This window comes from Cibotium barometz, chromosome 36 (assembly GCF_041138505.1).
Source record: "Cibotium barometz isolate CiBa-2024 chromosome 36, ASM4113850v1, whole genome shotgun sequence".
Classification (NCBI taxonomy): Eukaryota; Viridiplantae; Streptophyta; class Polypodiopsida; order Cyatheales; family Cibotiaceae; genus Cibotium; species Cibotium barometz.
This window is the reverse complement of record NC_141081.1, coordinates 11,843,810-11,859,446: the sequence shown is the minus strand read 5'-3', so window position 1 is coordinate 11,859,446 and position 15,637 is coordinate 11,843,810. Positions and strand designations below refer to the sequence as shown.

The 15,637-nt window shown below is 44.5% G+C and overlaps 1 protein-coding gene and 1 long non-coding RNA gene across 2 annotated transcripts in view; both read right to left on the bottom strand.

The window, feature by feature from the left end:
- Nucleotides 1–644: 644 nt before the first annotated feature.
- Nucleotides 645–15,637, bottom strand: part of LOC147617490 (uncharacterized) — a 59,591-nt gene continuing 44,598 nt past the window's right edge. The window contains exon 2 of the long non-coding RNA XR_015262232.1: nt 645–985. This is a non-coding gene — a long non-coding RNA (uncharacterized LOC147617490). The remainder of the gene's footprint in view (nt 986–15,637) is intronic.
- LOC147617491 (transcription factor MYBS1-like) overlaps nt 1,038–15,637 on the bottom strand; it is a 58,592-nt gene continuing 43,992 nt past the window's right edge. Inside the window, exon 2 of the mRNA XM_086775744.1 lies at nt 1,038–2,429. Within this exon, the coding sequence (XP_086631870.1) occupies nt 1,955–2,429 (475 nt within the window). The 3' untranslated portion in view covers nt 1,038–1,954. The remainder of the gene's footprint in view (nt 2,430–15,637) is intronic.

Here is a 15,637-nt window from a genome sequence, read left to right as displayed (position 1 = left end):
TCAGCATCTTGATAATTATGAGATTTTTATTATAGTTCACAAGTAGCTTAAGAACTAGGACCTAAAGGAGATTGTGTTGTTTTGAAACCCCAAGTTCTACCAATTGACTTTTACAAACATGAAAAACATGATTTATTTAAGAAGTTATAAGCATTTTATGGGATTTTTGACAAACAGCTTCAAATTTCAATGAAAATTTTAAGTTAGAGTTTTTTGTCAAATTTCTAATATAGCTTGTGCTTTGACATCATGAAAAATCCTCTTTATTTTTTGACTTTTAACCGACCTATGGTTGAAACAAGGTGTAAAAATGTTGTTTTTAGGTTCCCCTGAAAATTCCAAAGTTTTGGTGAGAAACAAGACACTAAAGTATCCTCGGGACACTTTAGTGTCCAATTACAGAACTAGTGTTAACTTAAATTACTCAATTAAATTTTCCTTGAATCTAACTTCAATATTTGTTAATTTAAAGAACTTGCTGCCATTCAATAAGCTCGTAAGAAGCACCTCAATTTTCACTCATCAAAATTGCACACTCTACATTGTCGAGTAAAACCATCCAAAGGCATGCCTAGAGTCTACATTGGTGCACCAATTTAATTAATAATTTAAAGTTCAAAAGTCCATTACTTGGGCTTATTATCAAAGGTGAACCATAAGGACACTAAATCATGCAATCACAAACTCACTACAAAGTTAAAGCCAGCATTCTTTTATACTTCTTGTCACACCACAAATTGTACCTTGCACCACCTCTTCTATGAAAGTTGCTTGCCACATGATATGTTGTATTAAGAAGATCATTACTTGCCATAATCTACGGATTACTGTCTCTGCAGTAATCCAATAACATGTGATGACCTAATCACCTCAATACCCAAGAAATATCGGAGCTCCCCCAGATCCTTCATCTCAAACTTCTGTCTAAGCAAGATCTTTACATCAAAGATCTCTGCACCATGATCCCCCGTAATAATCAAGTCATCTACATAGATGACAAAAAGCTAAGCTAGTAAGTTAAAAAGATTTTTTCCTAATTTGAACTTTAAATGCCCAACAAACTTTACAACGATTTAAACATAGTCAAGCAATAGATTGGAGCTCAAGGGGAAGATGGACTTGAGCATAAAGCCCACCAGTAGAGCTCTAGGCTATTGTCCATGGGACGCAAGTTTGAATCTTGACTCACCCGTCCCTTGCCAATTTGGCTTTTGCATGAGGTGTTACTCACTGAAATTCCAATGTATAACTAAGACCTGCCTTTTCAAAGGCAGGCTAAAAAGAACAGTTCATTCTTTTCCCTCTTCAATGAAAGGCTCCCTTCTTTTCGGACAAAAATGTCTCCACACCTCTCTCTCTTCCCAAAAAACGGGCTATAGAGAGCCCTTTACTTGTTTCATACACTGTTACAACAGATTGAATGCCATTGATTGTGTACAGTCAGCACAGGTCAAAGACGGCAACATGGAGGTTGAACCTCATCACATGGCTGGATCAGATCAATACATAAGACCCCACCTATGCATAATCTGATTTCCATTTCTGGGTTTGTCCACCCATATGCAACATGCTTGTAAACACCCTAAAATTTCCCACTTGGCATAAAGACTCACTTCTATGTATGTGACAACCCCCACCACAGTAGCCAAAAACCTCTCAAAAGACTAGAACACCCACCTTTCTTTTCCAGGATGTTGGAGTGAGTCATGAGCGTTATAACCACTTGGGCAAAAGCCCACCAAGAGAACACGCATCTTTTAATGAGGATTATGACAAAATGTGGTCAAATTAAACTCACGGATGCACATAAAAATGCCTCACTGCCTATGTGATACAAAAGCACGGTCCATCTTGTTGGCAGCTAGAACCTTACCCTTTGTACACAAAAAGGCACACCATCATTCAAACCCACCACAGGTATCATTATGTTCAGAGGTAGAACCTTCTGATCTGCTCAATTCTGTGTAGTGGGAGGTGGCATAGGATAGGCAACTGGAACCATGCTCATAGATGCTCCAGAAACAACTGGTTGAGGAGCCAGATGGGGCCTTCCAAGATAAGGCATGGATCCCTGAGGAAGCAAGGGAACAGGCGTGCCCACAGCTGGAATCATGGGTGCTGTGATTGGCTGCCCAACGGGAACTGCATACATGCTCCCTACTGGAAGCACAGTTGGCTGGTGTGCACTTGGATTGGTCGCATAGCCTGTGACCGGTGTTGCCTGCCCTGATTGTGAAGGCTCTCCATTATTGAAGCTCGTGATATCATGAATGCTTGATCTCCTCTTCTCTCTGGGCATTGAGTTGCGTCTGATGAAGAATTTCTGGGCATGGCTGGCCACCTGTGTTGGAGTTCTGGTGATCACAAAGTTTCTAGAGATGCTTCTCCAATCACCCTTTCCGAACTTCTCCAAACCTAGCAAAAACAACCTGTCCAAAATATTCAAATCAGAATATAATCCGAAATTTGAAGAACATGGGCACGCATCATCCAGTCAATAACTTGTTATACAGCTAGCACATATAAAACATATCAAGACCAACTGCCCCTCAGACACCCCCGCCCTCGCCCCCCCCCCCCCCAAAAAAAAAAAAAACCACGAGGAGAGGAGACGGTTCATCAGTCACCAATCGGTTCCCAAGGGGACCTCCAAGCCTGGCCCGTCTATCTCTTGCTGCCTGTGCGGTGACAGTTACCCAAGTTCTTCCCCATGCTGGTCTTTATCCCACCCCTACATTTGCTACATGCCATTTCTTTTAAAGATTATCCCAAGCCACATGCAAAAAAGAGAACCTAGATGTCAAGTGCACACACTAATTGGGTACCACATGGACATGCTTCTGGGCTTTGGGCAGGGATTACGGCTGCAAAATCAGCCCACATGTGGCAAGGCCAGGCACCCATAAATTGGGGCATCTAGTACTATAAAAAAGGGGCTTTTGCCAAATACAGCCAACTACCAGTTGACTAGCAGTATGGCCTGTTTGGGGCTGTTTGGCAGCCCAATAGTGTTGGATATTCAGAACCTCATGTGTGAACCCTCTCTACCTCCTGTGTGAACCCTCTCTACCCTGTGTGTGCATCCCGTGTGAAACTCCTCTTATCACCTCTTATTTCTAGCCATAAACTTTATGCGGACACCCATATATCTCTCCCTTTCAGCAAGCAATCTAATCAATCATTTCTATTCTAATCATTATGTCTCTTTCTCTCTATATCTCTCTCTCATCTCACTCGCACACTCTCACCATGGGTGCCATACTGCTGCAACCGCCATAGCCCGCCAAGCAGAGTGGTTCTCTGATCCAACAGTGGTATCAAAGCGCTCGTCCTCACGCTGCCTCTGTGGGTTTCTTCACCACAACTCCACCGCGTGCTCCACCCGATTGCACCGCCCACCTCGCGGGTGCTGGCTGGGCTGAGCTAGGCGACACCGCTCAGCTGGCTGGGCGGACTGGAAGGGGGCAAGGACCCCGGCTGAGCCACCCATCCGACCAGGCGGCGCTGGGCGAGGCCACCACACGCCTTGCCAGCCCAACCTCCTTTTTCACCTTGTCCGCAGCGGTTTTCGTCCCTGGCTCCTCCGACCCGCCAATTTTGCCTCACCTTGCCTGCCGTCGTCGCTGCTCGACCTGCCACTCGCCTGGCCTCACCTGTCATCATCTTGCTGCTCAACCTGCTGCGACCTGCTACTTGCCTCGTCTGCCGTCGCCGCTCCCCGACTACTCAATCTTGCCAGGGCCCATTTGCAGCAGTCTGCACCTACTGCCGGGACGACATCCTCAGCATACCATGCGCCTGCTGCGACTACATGCACAAGCACAAGAGCTAGGTCAAGCAAACCCTACTAAAAAAAATTCCTGCAAATTTCTTGATTGCTTTTTTTTCTTTTTGCCTAATGCTCTTCCGAAATTCCCAATTTCGCACCAAAAACCCTAATTTCAAAAATTGGGGGTTTTCCAATTTCTTGAACAATTAGGCATTCTGACATACCATAACCTTGGGGCTTTCATCTGCATCACAATTAAAGTCCTGTGCATGTAGAAATTTGGGGTTTCTTGCAGCACTTGTCCTCCAATCACTATATAAGCCTCTAGAGTCTACAGTAGTCATAGTGCCTTCAATCTCTCATGGATCAGCCTCAACTTGCCTCGGCACTCACGGCCCTCAAGAAGTTCAATGGCACCAGCTTCACGACTTGGCGAACCAAAATTCGTCTTGTTTTCATGCAGTACAATGTTGGAGATTAGTCAAAGGCTTTAAAACCAAACCGGAAGGAACAAACACATCTCCAGTAGTAATAGCCTAGAGCGACAAAAATGATTGAGCTCTCACCATTATGAGGCTCTCCATCATGTCTATTAACAAAACTACATTCATCATGTGGATCTCTACAAAACTGCTCCAGAAGTATGGAATCATCTTAACACTTTATTTGGTGAACAACTCAACAATTCAAAGCTATTTCTCAAACAAAAGTTTTAACAAAATGTCTATTAAAGATGCCTCTTTGAAAGAACATCTTAATGCTCTAGGCATCCTAATCCGCTTTAAAATGTCCTCTAATGATGGTGATAAGAAAGCAATTTTACTTAATAGCCTTGAAGATAATGAAAGCTACGCAGAAAGTGTTCTCCGTATTGCTCGTGATATGAAGTATGAAGAAATGGTTGCTGTCCTCATGGACGGAGACACTGGACGCCAACATCTCAGCATCACCGAAGAAAAGGCTATGTACACCAGAGGTCAAGGCACTAATGACCGCTACAACAAAGTTGTCAAATGCACTTACTGAAAGAAGCCGGGCCACACTTTCGAAAGGTGCTTCAAGTGCTTAAACAAACTTCAAGAAGCAGAAGCAGCAAACTACATGGAAGAAGCACGAACCACATGATCCAAAACCAACCTCCTCCACCTCTACTTCCGACAAAGCACTCTCACCCTCTGTGATCTATCCCTTTGAGAAGATGACGATGCCTACGCATTTTAATTGTCTCTACCCATCTACATTTTCCTAATAAGGGTTCTCTGCCTGGGATTATCTCCCAAAATCTAATTGTACCTATGTGTGTTTCCCTTTTTCAGTGTGTTTGTGTGTTTGCACCCTTCAATAATTTAAGCTCGTATCCTTGTACCCCAGCTTGGCTCAAGGGGGAATGTCTTATGAGCAAGCTAATGTACGTATAAGGCTCATATGGTCAAGCCTTAATATCACGCCTACCATGAGAGTGTCACATGCACTCTGCACTATAGTGCATGATGACAAGTTGGCTCATCATCATCAGTGCAACGTTGTAACAATATTAGTACCATTCAGGACGACATTTGCCAAACGCCGTAACCCCATCGTAATCCTCAGTCCAGGATAAGTCAAGCACAAGCTACATAGGTCATTCTCAGCCATAGCAAGTCAGTCAATCAGTCTAAGCCTCTTAACCCACTTAAAGAGACACATTCATGCATATACAGTCAGTAGAAACCTTAGGGTTTGCATCAGAAAGCATTCTGCATATTGCACATCATTCATTCATTACATCTAGACCATGGCAAATACCCCAGATATCATTTAGTATTTATCAAGATATTTACTAGGATTCTTTTGGTATTTTTCCCAAAATTTTCAGCATTTTACACATCATTTATGCATTTATGGTGGACATGAGCAGTCGGCCAGCTCTGTAGCCAGCCGACTAGCTCTGGTGGTCCATATAAATAGAGTTCTTGCATATTCAGCCATTCATTCAATCATAAAACAGCATTGAGCATTCAAGCGCTTGGCATCTTCAGCACAAGGAGCAAAGCGATTGCAGTTTCAACCACCAGCCCTCAGCGTTTGTCTCCTACAGCCATAGGCACTTCAAACGCATGAGCATTCAGCGCTTCTTCATCAGCGAAACGCATCAGTTCAGCATTCAGCCAACAGTTCATCTAGCGTTTTTTGCATCCATACAGTTTTCAGCATTCATCTATCCAGCCACTTGGTGAAGGTAAACTACAGCATTTATAGCATTCATATTCAGTTTAGAACAGTCCCAAACAGCCCTCTCTCAGCCACAGCTTTGCATCCCCTTCTCATTCCATTGGGAAGAGTGCATAGGCTCGAGATTGGACATCTTTGGTGCTTCTACAGCAGTGTCCAGTTCAGCCCAACACTTGGTCTTCAGAGGTCTTGCGTTTGGCTTATCGTCAGTCACACCGTCAGTCTCTTTAAAGATAATAAAGCAAATACTATCTCGGTAACGGGATAGGGGGCCCTTCAGTGGGTAATTCGGGACCCCATATGGTGTACAGTTCTGATCTCTCTCTCTCTCTCATCTCTCTTAAAAGTTTGAAGTCTTAAAGTGGATTGCTAAACTAGCGAAACTCGGGATACAGAAGACGGTGTGAGCATTTTTGTGACAGGATCCTCCAATACGAATACTTCCGCTGCATGTTACATCGGTATCAGATTCAGCTTGTCCACACACACCGTATCCTAGCGTGAGGGTATCCTTGGATGGTCAGATTGCATTCCGACACGACCACCAACTTCAGCATCATGTCTACAGAGGAGAGTACCCATCAGCTGGAAGAAGTCTCCCCCAAAGGAGACCTTGCTCTTCCGACTACAACAAACACCATAGCTCTTCTTAGAGCTCAGAACCAGCTGCTCATGGAGCGTCTCCAACTCTTGGAGGCAGCAGCAGCACGTGCTCCTCCGCCTCCAACAGCCCCGACTAAATCTCCCTCTTCTTTCAGATGGAACAACAAAGAAGAGAAGATGAGGCCCAAAGGAGAGAGAAAAAGCAGAAGCAGAATTAAGAAAACAACAAGAAAAAGCAGAAAGACGGGACTATGAGGAAGCCCAACGCAGGATCGACGAAGACCGGCGTTGGATTGAACTTCCCGCTCGGGAGCACCAACGAGAGCTTGATCGAGAACGTATATTACTCAAGCACGAAAGGGAAAAGGATGCCATTCATCTTAGATACCAGCACCTCTCTTCACCATCCCCCGCCTCAGGTGCCACCAGCCAGCAGTCCGTAGCATCAACTACCATCATTCGCAGTCAACCAAATTTCAGTAAGTATGATGGTAAGTGTGATCATTTAGCAGTTAATTAGTTTATTCATCAATTTACTGCTCATTTTCCATTAGCTAGGATCACAGATCCTCGGATAGAGTCCACATAAGGCTCCCCATCTCACTGGTGAGGTAGTCACTTGGTGGCAGCATTGGTCTAATCTTTATTCAAACCAAACCACAGGTGTCACAGCTTTTAGCTGGGATACCTTTGTCCATGACCTGAAGACCAAATTCCTCCCGTCCCAGTACATGACCGGTCTGGCAGATTAGTTCTATGGACTCAGACAGAACGGATCCCTAGTGCTTCAGTTTTCTGGCAAGGTTATTACTTTAGCACATCAGTTAGGGCTATCCGCACAGGCCAAGATGGAGCAATTCATTCGTGGATTGGATCCTAACATTCGGTTCACAGTTCGTAACTTTGAACCCAGTACATATGACGGGGTTTGACTCTCGCTCAGAATGAAGAAATGAAGATGAACGGAGGCAAGCCCAAGCAGTCATCTTAGTCCAGTACCAAACCCCAGTAGAAGCAATCCACTACACAGCCAGGGAAAGGTAATGCATCTTCTAAAGATGCTAAGAAGGACGACAGTAATAGCTCCAGTTCAGGGGATAAGAAACATAAGGAATCTAAGCCTAAGAAAACTCCCGATGAAAAGGCTAAAGCAGGCATTATTGGAGGTTATCTTCCTCCAGAGGAGAAAAAGAAGTATCAATCAGAAAATAGATGTTTTTTCTATCACATCATAGGACATGGTAAGAAGGATTGCCACAAATGGCAAGCGGAACAAGCCGCCAAAGCTCCTTCTACCACAGTTGCCACAGCATCCCCAGCTCCTCCAGCTCCGCCTACTACCACCAATGCGGTTCAACTTTTACCTTCTATGCATCCTATGCCATCCGTGGTATTTGATGCTAAGCAGGAGGGTGAGAGCGATGCTGCACAGAAGAGCCTCATCTGAGCTTATGGCTCTGCCAAGGGCCGACAGTTTGTAGTTCTTTTCGATATGGGCAATTCTGAAGACGCCATTTCTCCCCAATTGGCTAATAAATTCAGCTGCACATTAGTTCCATATCATCTGGATGTGGACGAGTTCACACTTGGTCTCCGCACCCACATTTCTCAGAAGACACAGCAATTTGCCTTTGACGTTCAGAAGGCCTCATTCCAACGAGATTTCATTGTCTCGCCTCTGTTGGGGTGTGACATGATCTTAGGAATTCAGTGGTTCCGTCAGTATGAGCCTATTCTTGATTGGGGACAGGACACTTTTACTATCTGTAAAGGTTTTCCTGAACCTGTCATGATTCGTGGGGATAGAAGCATTCTTGGTATCCCATTGATTTCGTATCTCCAGGCCCGACGAGCTATCCGCAAGGGAGCAGCAGGAGCACTACTTTATGTTCGTGCTCAAATAGCCTCTACCTCATCGATGGGTAGCATCCATCTCGTCCTCAATCCCTTAGTTAGCAGACCTCTTGTCCAGACATCAGGACATTATGCTCAGGAACGATCTCCCGCCCAGTCTCCCACCCTCTCGCCCTGAGGACCATCACATTAATTTGATCCCTGGATCAGATCCTCCTAGCAGGTTTCCCTATCGTCTTTCCAAGACTTTAGAGGGCGAATTAGAAAAACAGTTACCTGAGCTCCTCCGAGCCGGATTCATTCGGCCTTCTTCCTCACCATTTGCTGCACCCATCCTATTTGTCCCAAAGAAGGACAAGTCTGCACGCCTTTGTGTAGACTACAGGGCATTAAATAAACTCACCATTAAGAATAAGTTTCCTATGCCAAGGATTGAGTACATTTTGGAGCGTTTAGACGAAGCTAAAATTTTCACCAAGATCGACCTCAAAAGTGGTTATCATCAGGTCCGCATTTTTGAAGCCGACATTCCAAAAACAGCTTTCCGGACAGAGCGTGGTCACTACGAGTTCGTAGTCATGCCTTTTGGGCTTACAAATGCACCCGCAACCTTCAATAAAATGATGTCCAAGATTTTCGCAGTCCACATTGGGAAGTGTGTTTTCATATTCCTTGATGACATACTAGTCTTCTCAACCACTACGGAGCAACATGAGAAAGATGTGGAGAAAGTCTTGCAACTTTTGCGAGATAATGAGCTCTACATAAACACCAAAAAGTTTGTCTTTGGTGTTAAAGAAGTTCAATATTTGGGCTATATCATCGGTTCCGATGGGATTCAATTGGATCCATCAAAGGTTCAGGAAATCTTAGATTGGGACATTCCTAAGACTACCCAAGAAATCCACTCATTCGTAGGTCTTTGTCAGGCCTATAGTATCCATGTCCATCAGTTTTCCAACCTTGTAGCACCTCTTATTGACTTGCTCAAGAGGGTGAAGACTCACAAGCAAAAAGTCTCAGTTACAGGCAAGGCACTTGATGCATTCCATGCACTCCAAAAAGCCGCCTCTCAGAAGCGCCTGTATTAAAGTTAGCATCTTGGGATGAACCTTTCGAGGTCATTACCGATGCAAGCAATGTAGCCATAGGTGCAGTTCTCTAGCAAGGAGCTTTTGGGTGTGATCACAGTGCTCAAACATTGGAAGCCTTTTCTTTATGGACACGTTTTCACAGTAAAAACAGACCACCAAGCACTAAAGTGGCTTCAAACCATGCCCAGTACCCAGTGGAGTGATCGACAGGCCAAGTGGAGTCAACTCTTCCAACAGTTAGGAGGAATGAATGAATACATCCCTGGTAAGCATAACCCAGTAGCAGATGCTCTTAGTCGCAAGGCTAGCATTCAGGCAGTCCAGGAATCTACCATTCTCGAAATAACGGGGAAGGCCTTAGATAGCATGAAAGACCAATATGTCAACTCCCCTGAGCTTGGTACTCGGTATAATTTGGTCCTCAATTCTGAGCCTGGCCACTATTCAGTACAGAACGGTTGGTTGTTCTTCAAGAACCACCTCTGTGTCATTCAGGAAAAGCGATAAGCTCTTCTCCATGATGTCCATGACTCCTTAGTTGGAGGACATAGGGGTATCAACAGTACCCTCGAGAAATTAGAACGATCCTTTTATTGGCCAAAAATGAGGCGTGATGTATATTCACATGTTCAAGCCTGTAAGATTTGTCAAAAGTAAAGGTTCCACATACAAAGAAGGTTGGTTTACTTCAACCTTCGCCTATCCCGACGGACCTTTCATCGACATATCTATGGACTTCGTAGTAGGGCCAGCATCCACTAGATCCCGTAACACTCAGTGTTTCACCATTGTGGATCGCTTCAGTAAATTCTACGGCCACAGCCGAGGACGTAGCTCGTCTGTTTCTCAAGCATTGGTACCCAATTTGTGGTTTGCCTAGCATTTTTCGAGATCATTGAGTCAGTCAAGGACCGCTTGACCAAAGCACAGGAAGCATATAGCTAACATGCGAATAAGTCTAGACGAGATGTCCACTTTAAGGAAGGAGATTGGGTCTATCTGCGTATCATAAAACAAAGATTGAAACAAGTGGGCAAACGTTGTGCCAAGCTTTCATTCCGTAGTTTTGGTTGGACCTTTCCCAATAGTTAAATAGTTAAGTAATGTCTTCATGAAGTTAAAGTTGCCTACCAGTTGGACGATGCATGATGTTTTCCATGTTTCTTGGCTAAAAACATATGTTGGACCAGAAGTGTTTGATGTTTCAGATGAACAGAAGCTAGACGTGGTAGACGAAGCAGAAGTCATGGAGCCCGAGCAGATCCTTCTTCATCGTTGGAAGCATGGTTCCAGTTGATGGATACGTCAATTCTAGATGAAATTCCGAGATCGAGGTACCCACGAAGCCGTATGGCTAAAAGAGGAGTTCTTTCAAGAGTACTCCCACTTGTTGGCGGACTACTTGGAAGCCATGAACTTGCCGCCAAGCTAAGCAAGAGAGAATGTCACACGCACTTTGAACTATAGTGCATGGTGACAAGCTGGCTCATCATCATCAATGCAACATTGTAACAATGTTAGTACCATTCAAGATGATATTTGTCGTACGCCATGACCCCATTGTAATCCTCAGTCCAGGATAAGTCAGACACGAGCTACGTAGGTCATTCTCAGCCATAGCAAGTCAATCAGTCAGTCTAAATCCCTTAACCAACTTAAAGAGACGCATTCACGCACATATAGTCAGTAGAAACCTTAGGGTTTGCATCAAAAAGCATTCTGCATATTGCACTTCGTTCATTCATTGCATCTAGACCATGCATCATTTATACATTTATGGTGGACATGAGCAGTCAGCCAGCTCTGCAGCCAGCCGATTGGCTCTTGTGGTCTATATAAATAGAGTTCTTGCATATTCAGCCATTCATTCAATCATAAATCAGCATTGAGCATTCAAGCGCTTGGCATCTTCAGCACAAGGAGCAAAGCGATTGCAGTTTCAGCCACCAGCCCTCACCGTTTGTCTCCTACAGCCATAGGCGCCTCAAACGCATGAGCATTCACCGCTTCCTCATCAACGAAACGCATCAGTTCAGCATTCAGCCAACAGTTCATCTAGCGTTTTCTGCATCCATACAATTTTCAGCATTCATAGTGTAATGGTTGGTCCATTTTTTTCCATCAGACCAAAGACAATGAAGTAGTAGTTGTGCTATATGCTACAATAAGAACTCAATAAATGTGTAAGGATCGTTTTGCTCCAGTCACTTGGTGAAGGTAAAAAGCAGCATTCATAAGCATTTACAGCATTCATATTCAGTCTAGAACAGTCCCAAACAGCCCTCTCTCAACCTCAACTTTGCATCCCCTTCTCATTCCATTGGAAAGAGTGCATAGGCTCGAGATTGGACATCTTTGGTGCTTCTACAGCGGTGTACAATTCAACCCAACACTTGGTCTTCAGAGGTCTTGCGTTTGGCATATCGTCAGCCACACCGTCAGCTCTTTAAAGATAATAAAGCAAATACTATCTCGGTAACGGGATAGAGGTCCCTTCAGTGGGTAATTCGGGACCCCATACGGTGTATAGTTCTGATCTCTCTCTCTCTCATATCTCTTAAAAGTTTGAAGTCTTAAAGTGGCTTGCTAAACTCTCGAAACTCAAGACACAGAAGACGGTGTGAGCATTTGTGTGACAGGATCCTCCAATACGAATACTTCCGCTACATATTACAGAGAGTGTGGGTGTTGCTATCTCCAAAACATGTGAGTTATTGGGATGCAGTTTTGGGCGCATACCTTTTTGCCTTGTGAAAGTTTGTCTCTCAGCTTCCCACCTTTGCTCCGAGGGGGGATTTGTTGGATATTCAAAGTCTCGTGTGTGAACCCTCTCTACCTCTTGTGTGAACCCTCTCTACCCCGTGTCTGCATCCCGTGTGAAACTCCTCTTAGCACCTCTTATTTCTAGCCATACACTTTACGTGGATAAGTGGCTCGCTATGTGGCCATCTCACATTCACATCTTTCCATTCACTCTCCACCACATCACATCCTCCATCTCTTCCATATAAACCCATGTATCTCTCCCTTTCAACAAGCGATTCTATTCTAATCATTACATGTCTCTTTCTCTCTATATCTCTCTCTCATCTCACTCCCATGGGTGCCATACTGCTGCAACCACCATAGCCCACTAAGCACACAACAAATAGGTGCCCACGCATAAGTTGGGCACAGTAAACACAATAAAGGGCCTTTTGAACCACTTTTTGGGGTCATAAAGGGCTGGGTGACCTGAACCCAACATGCAGCATGAAACCCTAAAAACTATAAAAGGGCACTTATTTAGACATCTCATTCTTGCACACGCAAGTGTTAACATGACTGCTAGAAGGCAGTCCTCAACTCCCAAACACAAGCATCCGGAGATCACCACAAAAGCTATGAATCAACAAGTCAACTTTGAACGCATCAGTAGGCAAGTATGCATAACCAAGATCTAAGTCAGGATATCATTGTAAATACTCATGTTTTTTCAATATATAGTGGATTAGGTCTATCTCTCCTTAATTATTGTGTCTTGCTTAATTTGATTAGCATTAAACTGTGATGCTTAGCAATAGTCTATATTTAAGTCTTTCCACTACGTCACCCGTGTGACGGTGGTATCAAAGCTTAGGTTCCTCCCTCCTAGGTAGAGTTTGTGAGTAGTGAAATTATGGTTTGAGTTTTAGGGTTTGAAGCCAAAATTAGGGTTGCCCTATTTTGCATTAGATCACCCCTATTTTGCATTAGATCACTTCAATCATCAAATCAAATCATTGAGTTGTGCAACGTTCTCTCTCTCTCTCTCTCTCTCTCTCTCTCTCTCTCTCTCTCTCTCTCTACACACACGCAATGGATATCTTCCATTCACTAGAACTTACGCTTGTACCTATGCAAACCCTAACCCTAAACCAACAATTGGTATCAAAGCATTTTAGGTTTTTTTTTATTTTTAGGGTTTGCCTGTTTCAGCCCACTATTACACTTGCCCCCGCTACTAGCTGCAGAGCCGCCGTCTCCATCACCATCAGCCGTCTATGTCTACTGACAGGCGAATTAGCTCCACCGATGCTACTCCTCCCTGCTCCAGCCTGTGTGCTGCCCTTAGTTCCGATGTTGCTTGCACATCTCTGCCCGCCTGGTGTTGGCTACGCCCCGCCTATCCAGCTACATCACGGCCACCGCCCTTTGCTGCCTTCTCCAGCTGCTCTCATCGCGTCCAAAGCGCTCGCAACAGCTTTCTCGACGGTTTTTGCACCTACAAAATGCCACATCAACAACATATTTGGACCTTTTCAAAACATAGGTAAAAATCATCACATCAAGACTCTTGCAAAATCGGGGTTTTTCAAAAACCGAGGCAAAATTGACCAAATTGAAGCTTTTGCACTCCACAGAATGAATTTGGGGCTTAATAAACCTCCTGCATGGATCTCAACAGAAGTACTCTTGCCTTTTAGAAATTCTATGGGGCAAATTTTCCTACATGGCAAACCAAGATCCAATGACTTCTCATACGAGATATGGAGTCTGGAATGTGGTCAAGGACACTGAAGAAGCGCCTAGAGGAGGAGAGGGATCCCGGAAATGCGAGCTTGGCAAGACAAGAACGACAAAGCACTCCTGCACATCGTCTTGGGACTACTTGACAACCTCATGCATCATCTTGACCTAGACAAGCTGGCCAAACAGGCATGGGAAAAACTTGAGAATCTGTTTGGAAACAAGATCAATAATTCTCAAGAAGAAAAAAAATTAATATGAAAATGAAAGAAGCTCAAACTCTACAAGAACACTTGAGCAATCTAGGTTCAATTCCTCAACAACTCCTCAAGTCCGTTAAGGAGCGCCTTGCCAAAGCTTAGGAAGCTTATACCCGGAAAGCCAACAAATCTAGGCAAGATGTCAACTTTAAGGAAGGGAATTGGGTATATCTCCGAATCATAAAGCTGTCGGAATGCACAATGAAAAATGAGACAAATGTTGTGGAAAACAAAACGCAGAAGTGTAGAGAGAGAGAAGTTGTATAAACTCTGCTATATACACAAGGATTCGATACAAAACATGTGTGGGGGGCAAGGGTGGTATTTATACCACCCTCCACTACCGGTCGGCCAGGAATAAAACAGCCGACAGGGTGCAAATGATGTCCACGACTGAGAACAAGTAGTCGGCCAGCATATGTACAGTCGGCCAGCACAAGACATCAAGTCGGCCAGGACAAAAGTAGTCGGCCAGCACAAAATTGCCTCGCGACCAAAAAATAGGGAGAAAAATGAAAATAATGGGGAAAATAAGAAAAGCTCCTAGGCGGGCACACCCACAACAAAGGTCCTCACTGTACAAATACCATGTGAGGGCAAAAGGACGAAAGAACCAGATGTACGAGAGATCAGAGCAAAACAACACAGCATGAAATGGGTGAGTGAGTGTATATATGATGGTAAGTGAAAATATGTACAAGAGGTCCTCTTATACGAAGAGACTTTGAGTAGAAGACTAGTGCAGAAGCAAAGATGATGTCGGAGCTGAAGCACGGTCGATGACGAAGGCTCGCGTCGATGTGACGCAAAGGCACTCCGTGAGGTGGTCGATGTCGAAGGCTCGTGTTCGTGGATGTAGAGGCACTCCGAGGTGGTAGTGGGTAGCAGAAGGTGAAGTGATGCAGGCTCTAGTGTTGCGCTACTTGAAGGGTGATCAAGAGCAGAGAGGGCTGCCATCCCGAGTAGTGCAAGTGGTGCAAGCTCTGGCGGCAAGGGTGCTGCAATACCAGAGCGAGAGAGAAGAGCGGAGAGGATTGTCGTCCCGATGATGTGAGATGGTAAGCAAAGAGGGCTGCTATCCCAAGGTGTGAACTGAAGATAAAACGTTAGTATGCTCTATGTAGCAGAGAGGGTTGTTGTCCCATGAGTTGAGGTAAAACACTCGTGTGCTCTATGTAGCGGAGAGGGCTACTGTCCCATGAATTGAAGTAAAACGTTGGTGTGCTGAACCTAACAAGCACAGATGATGAAGCAGATAGAGTGTAGGCACCGGTAGCAACAGCAACAGCACATATGGTACCTGATAGGGTCAATGAAGTGGTACAAACTACTAAATGATGGAAGCCATGCTATATATA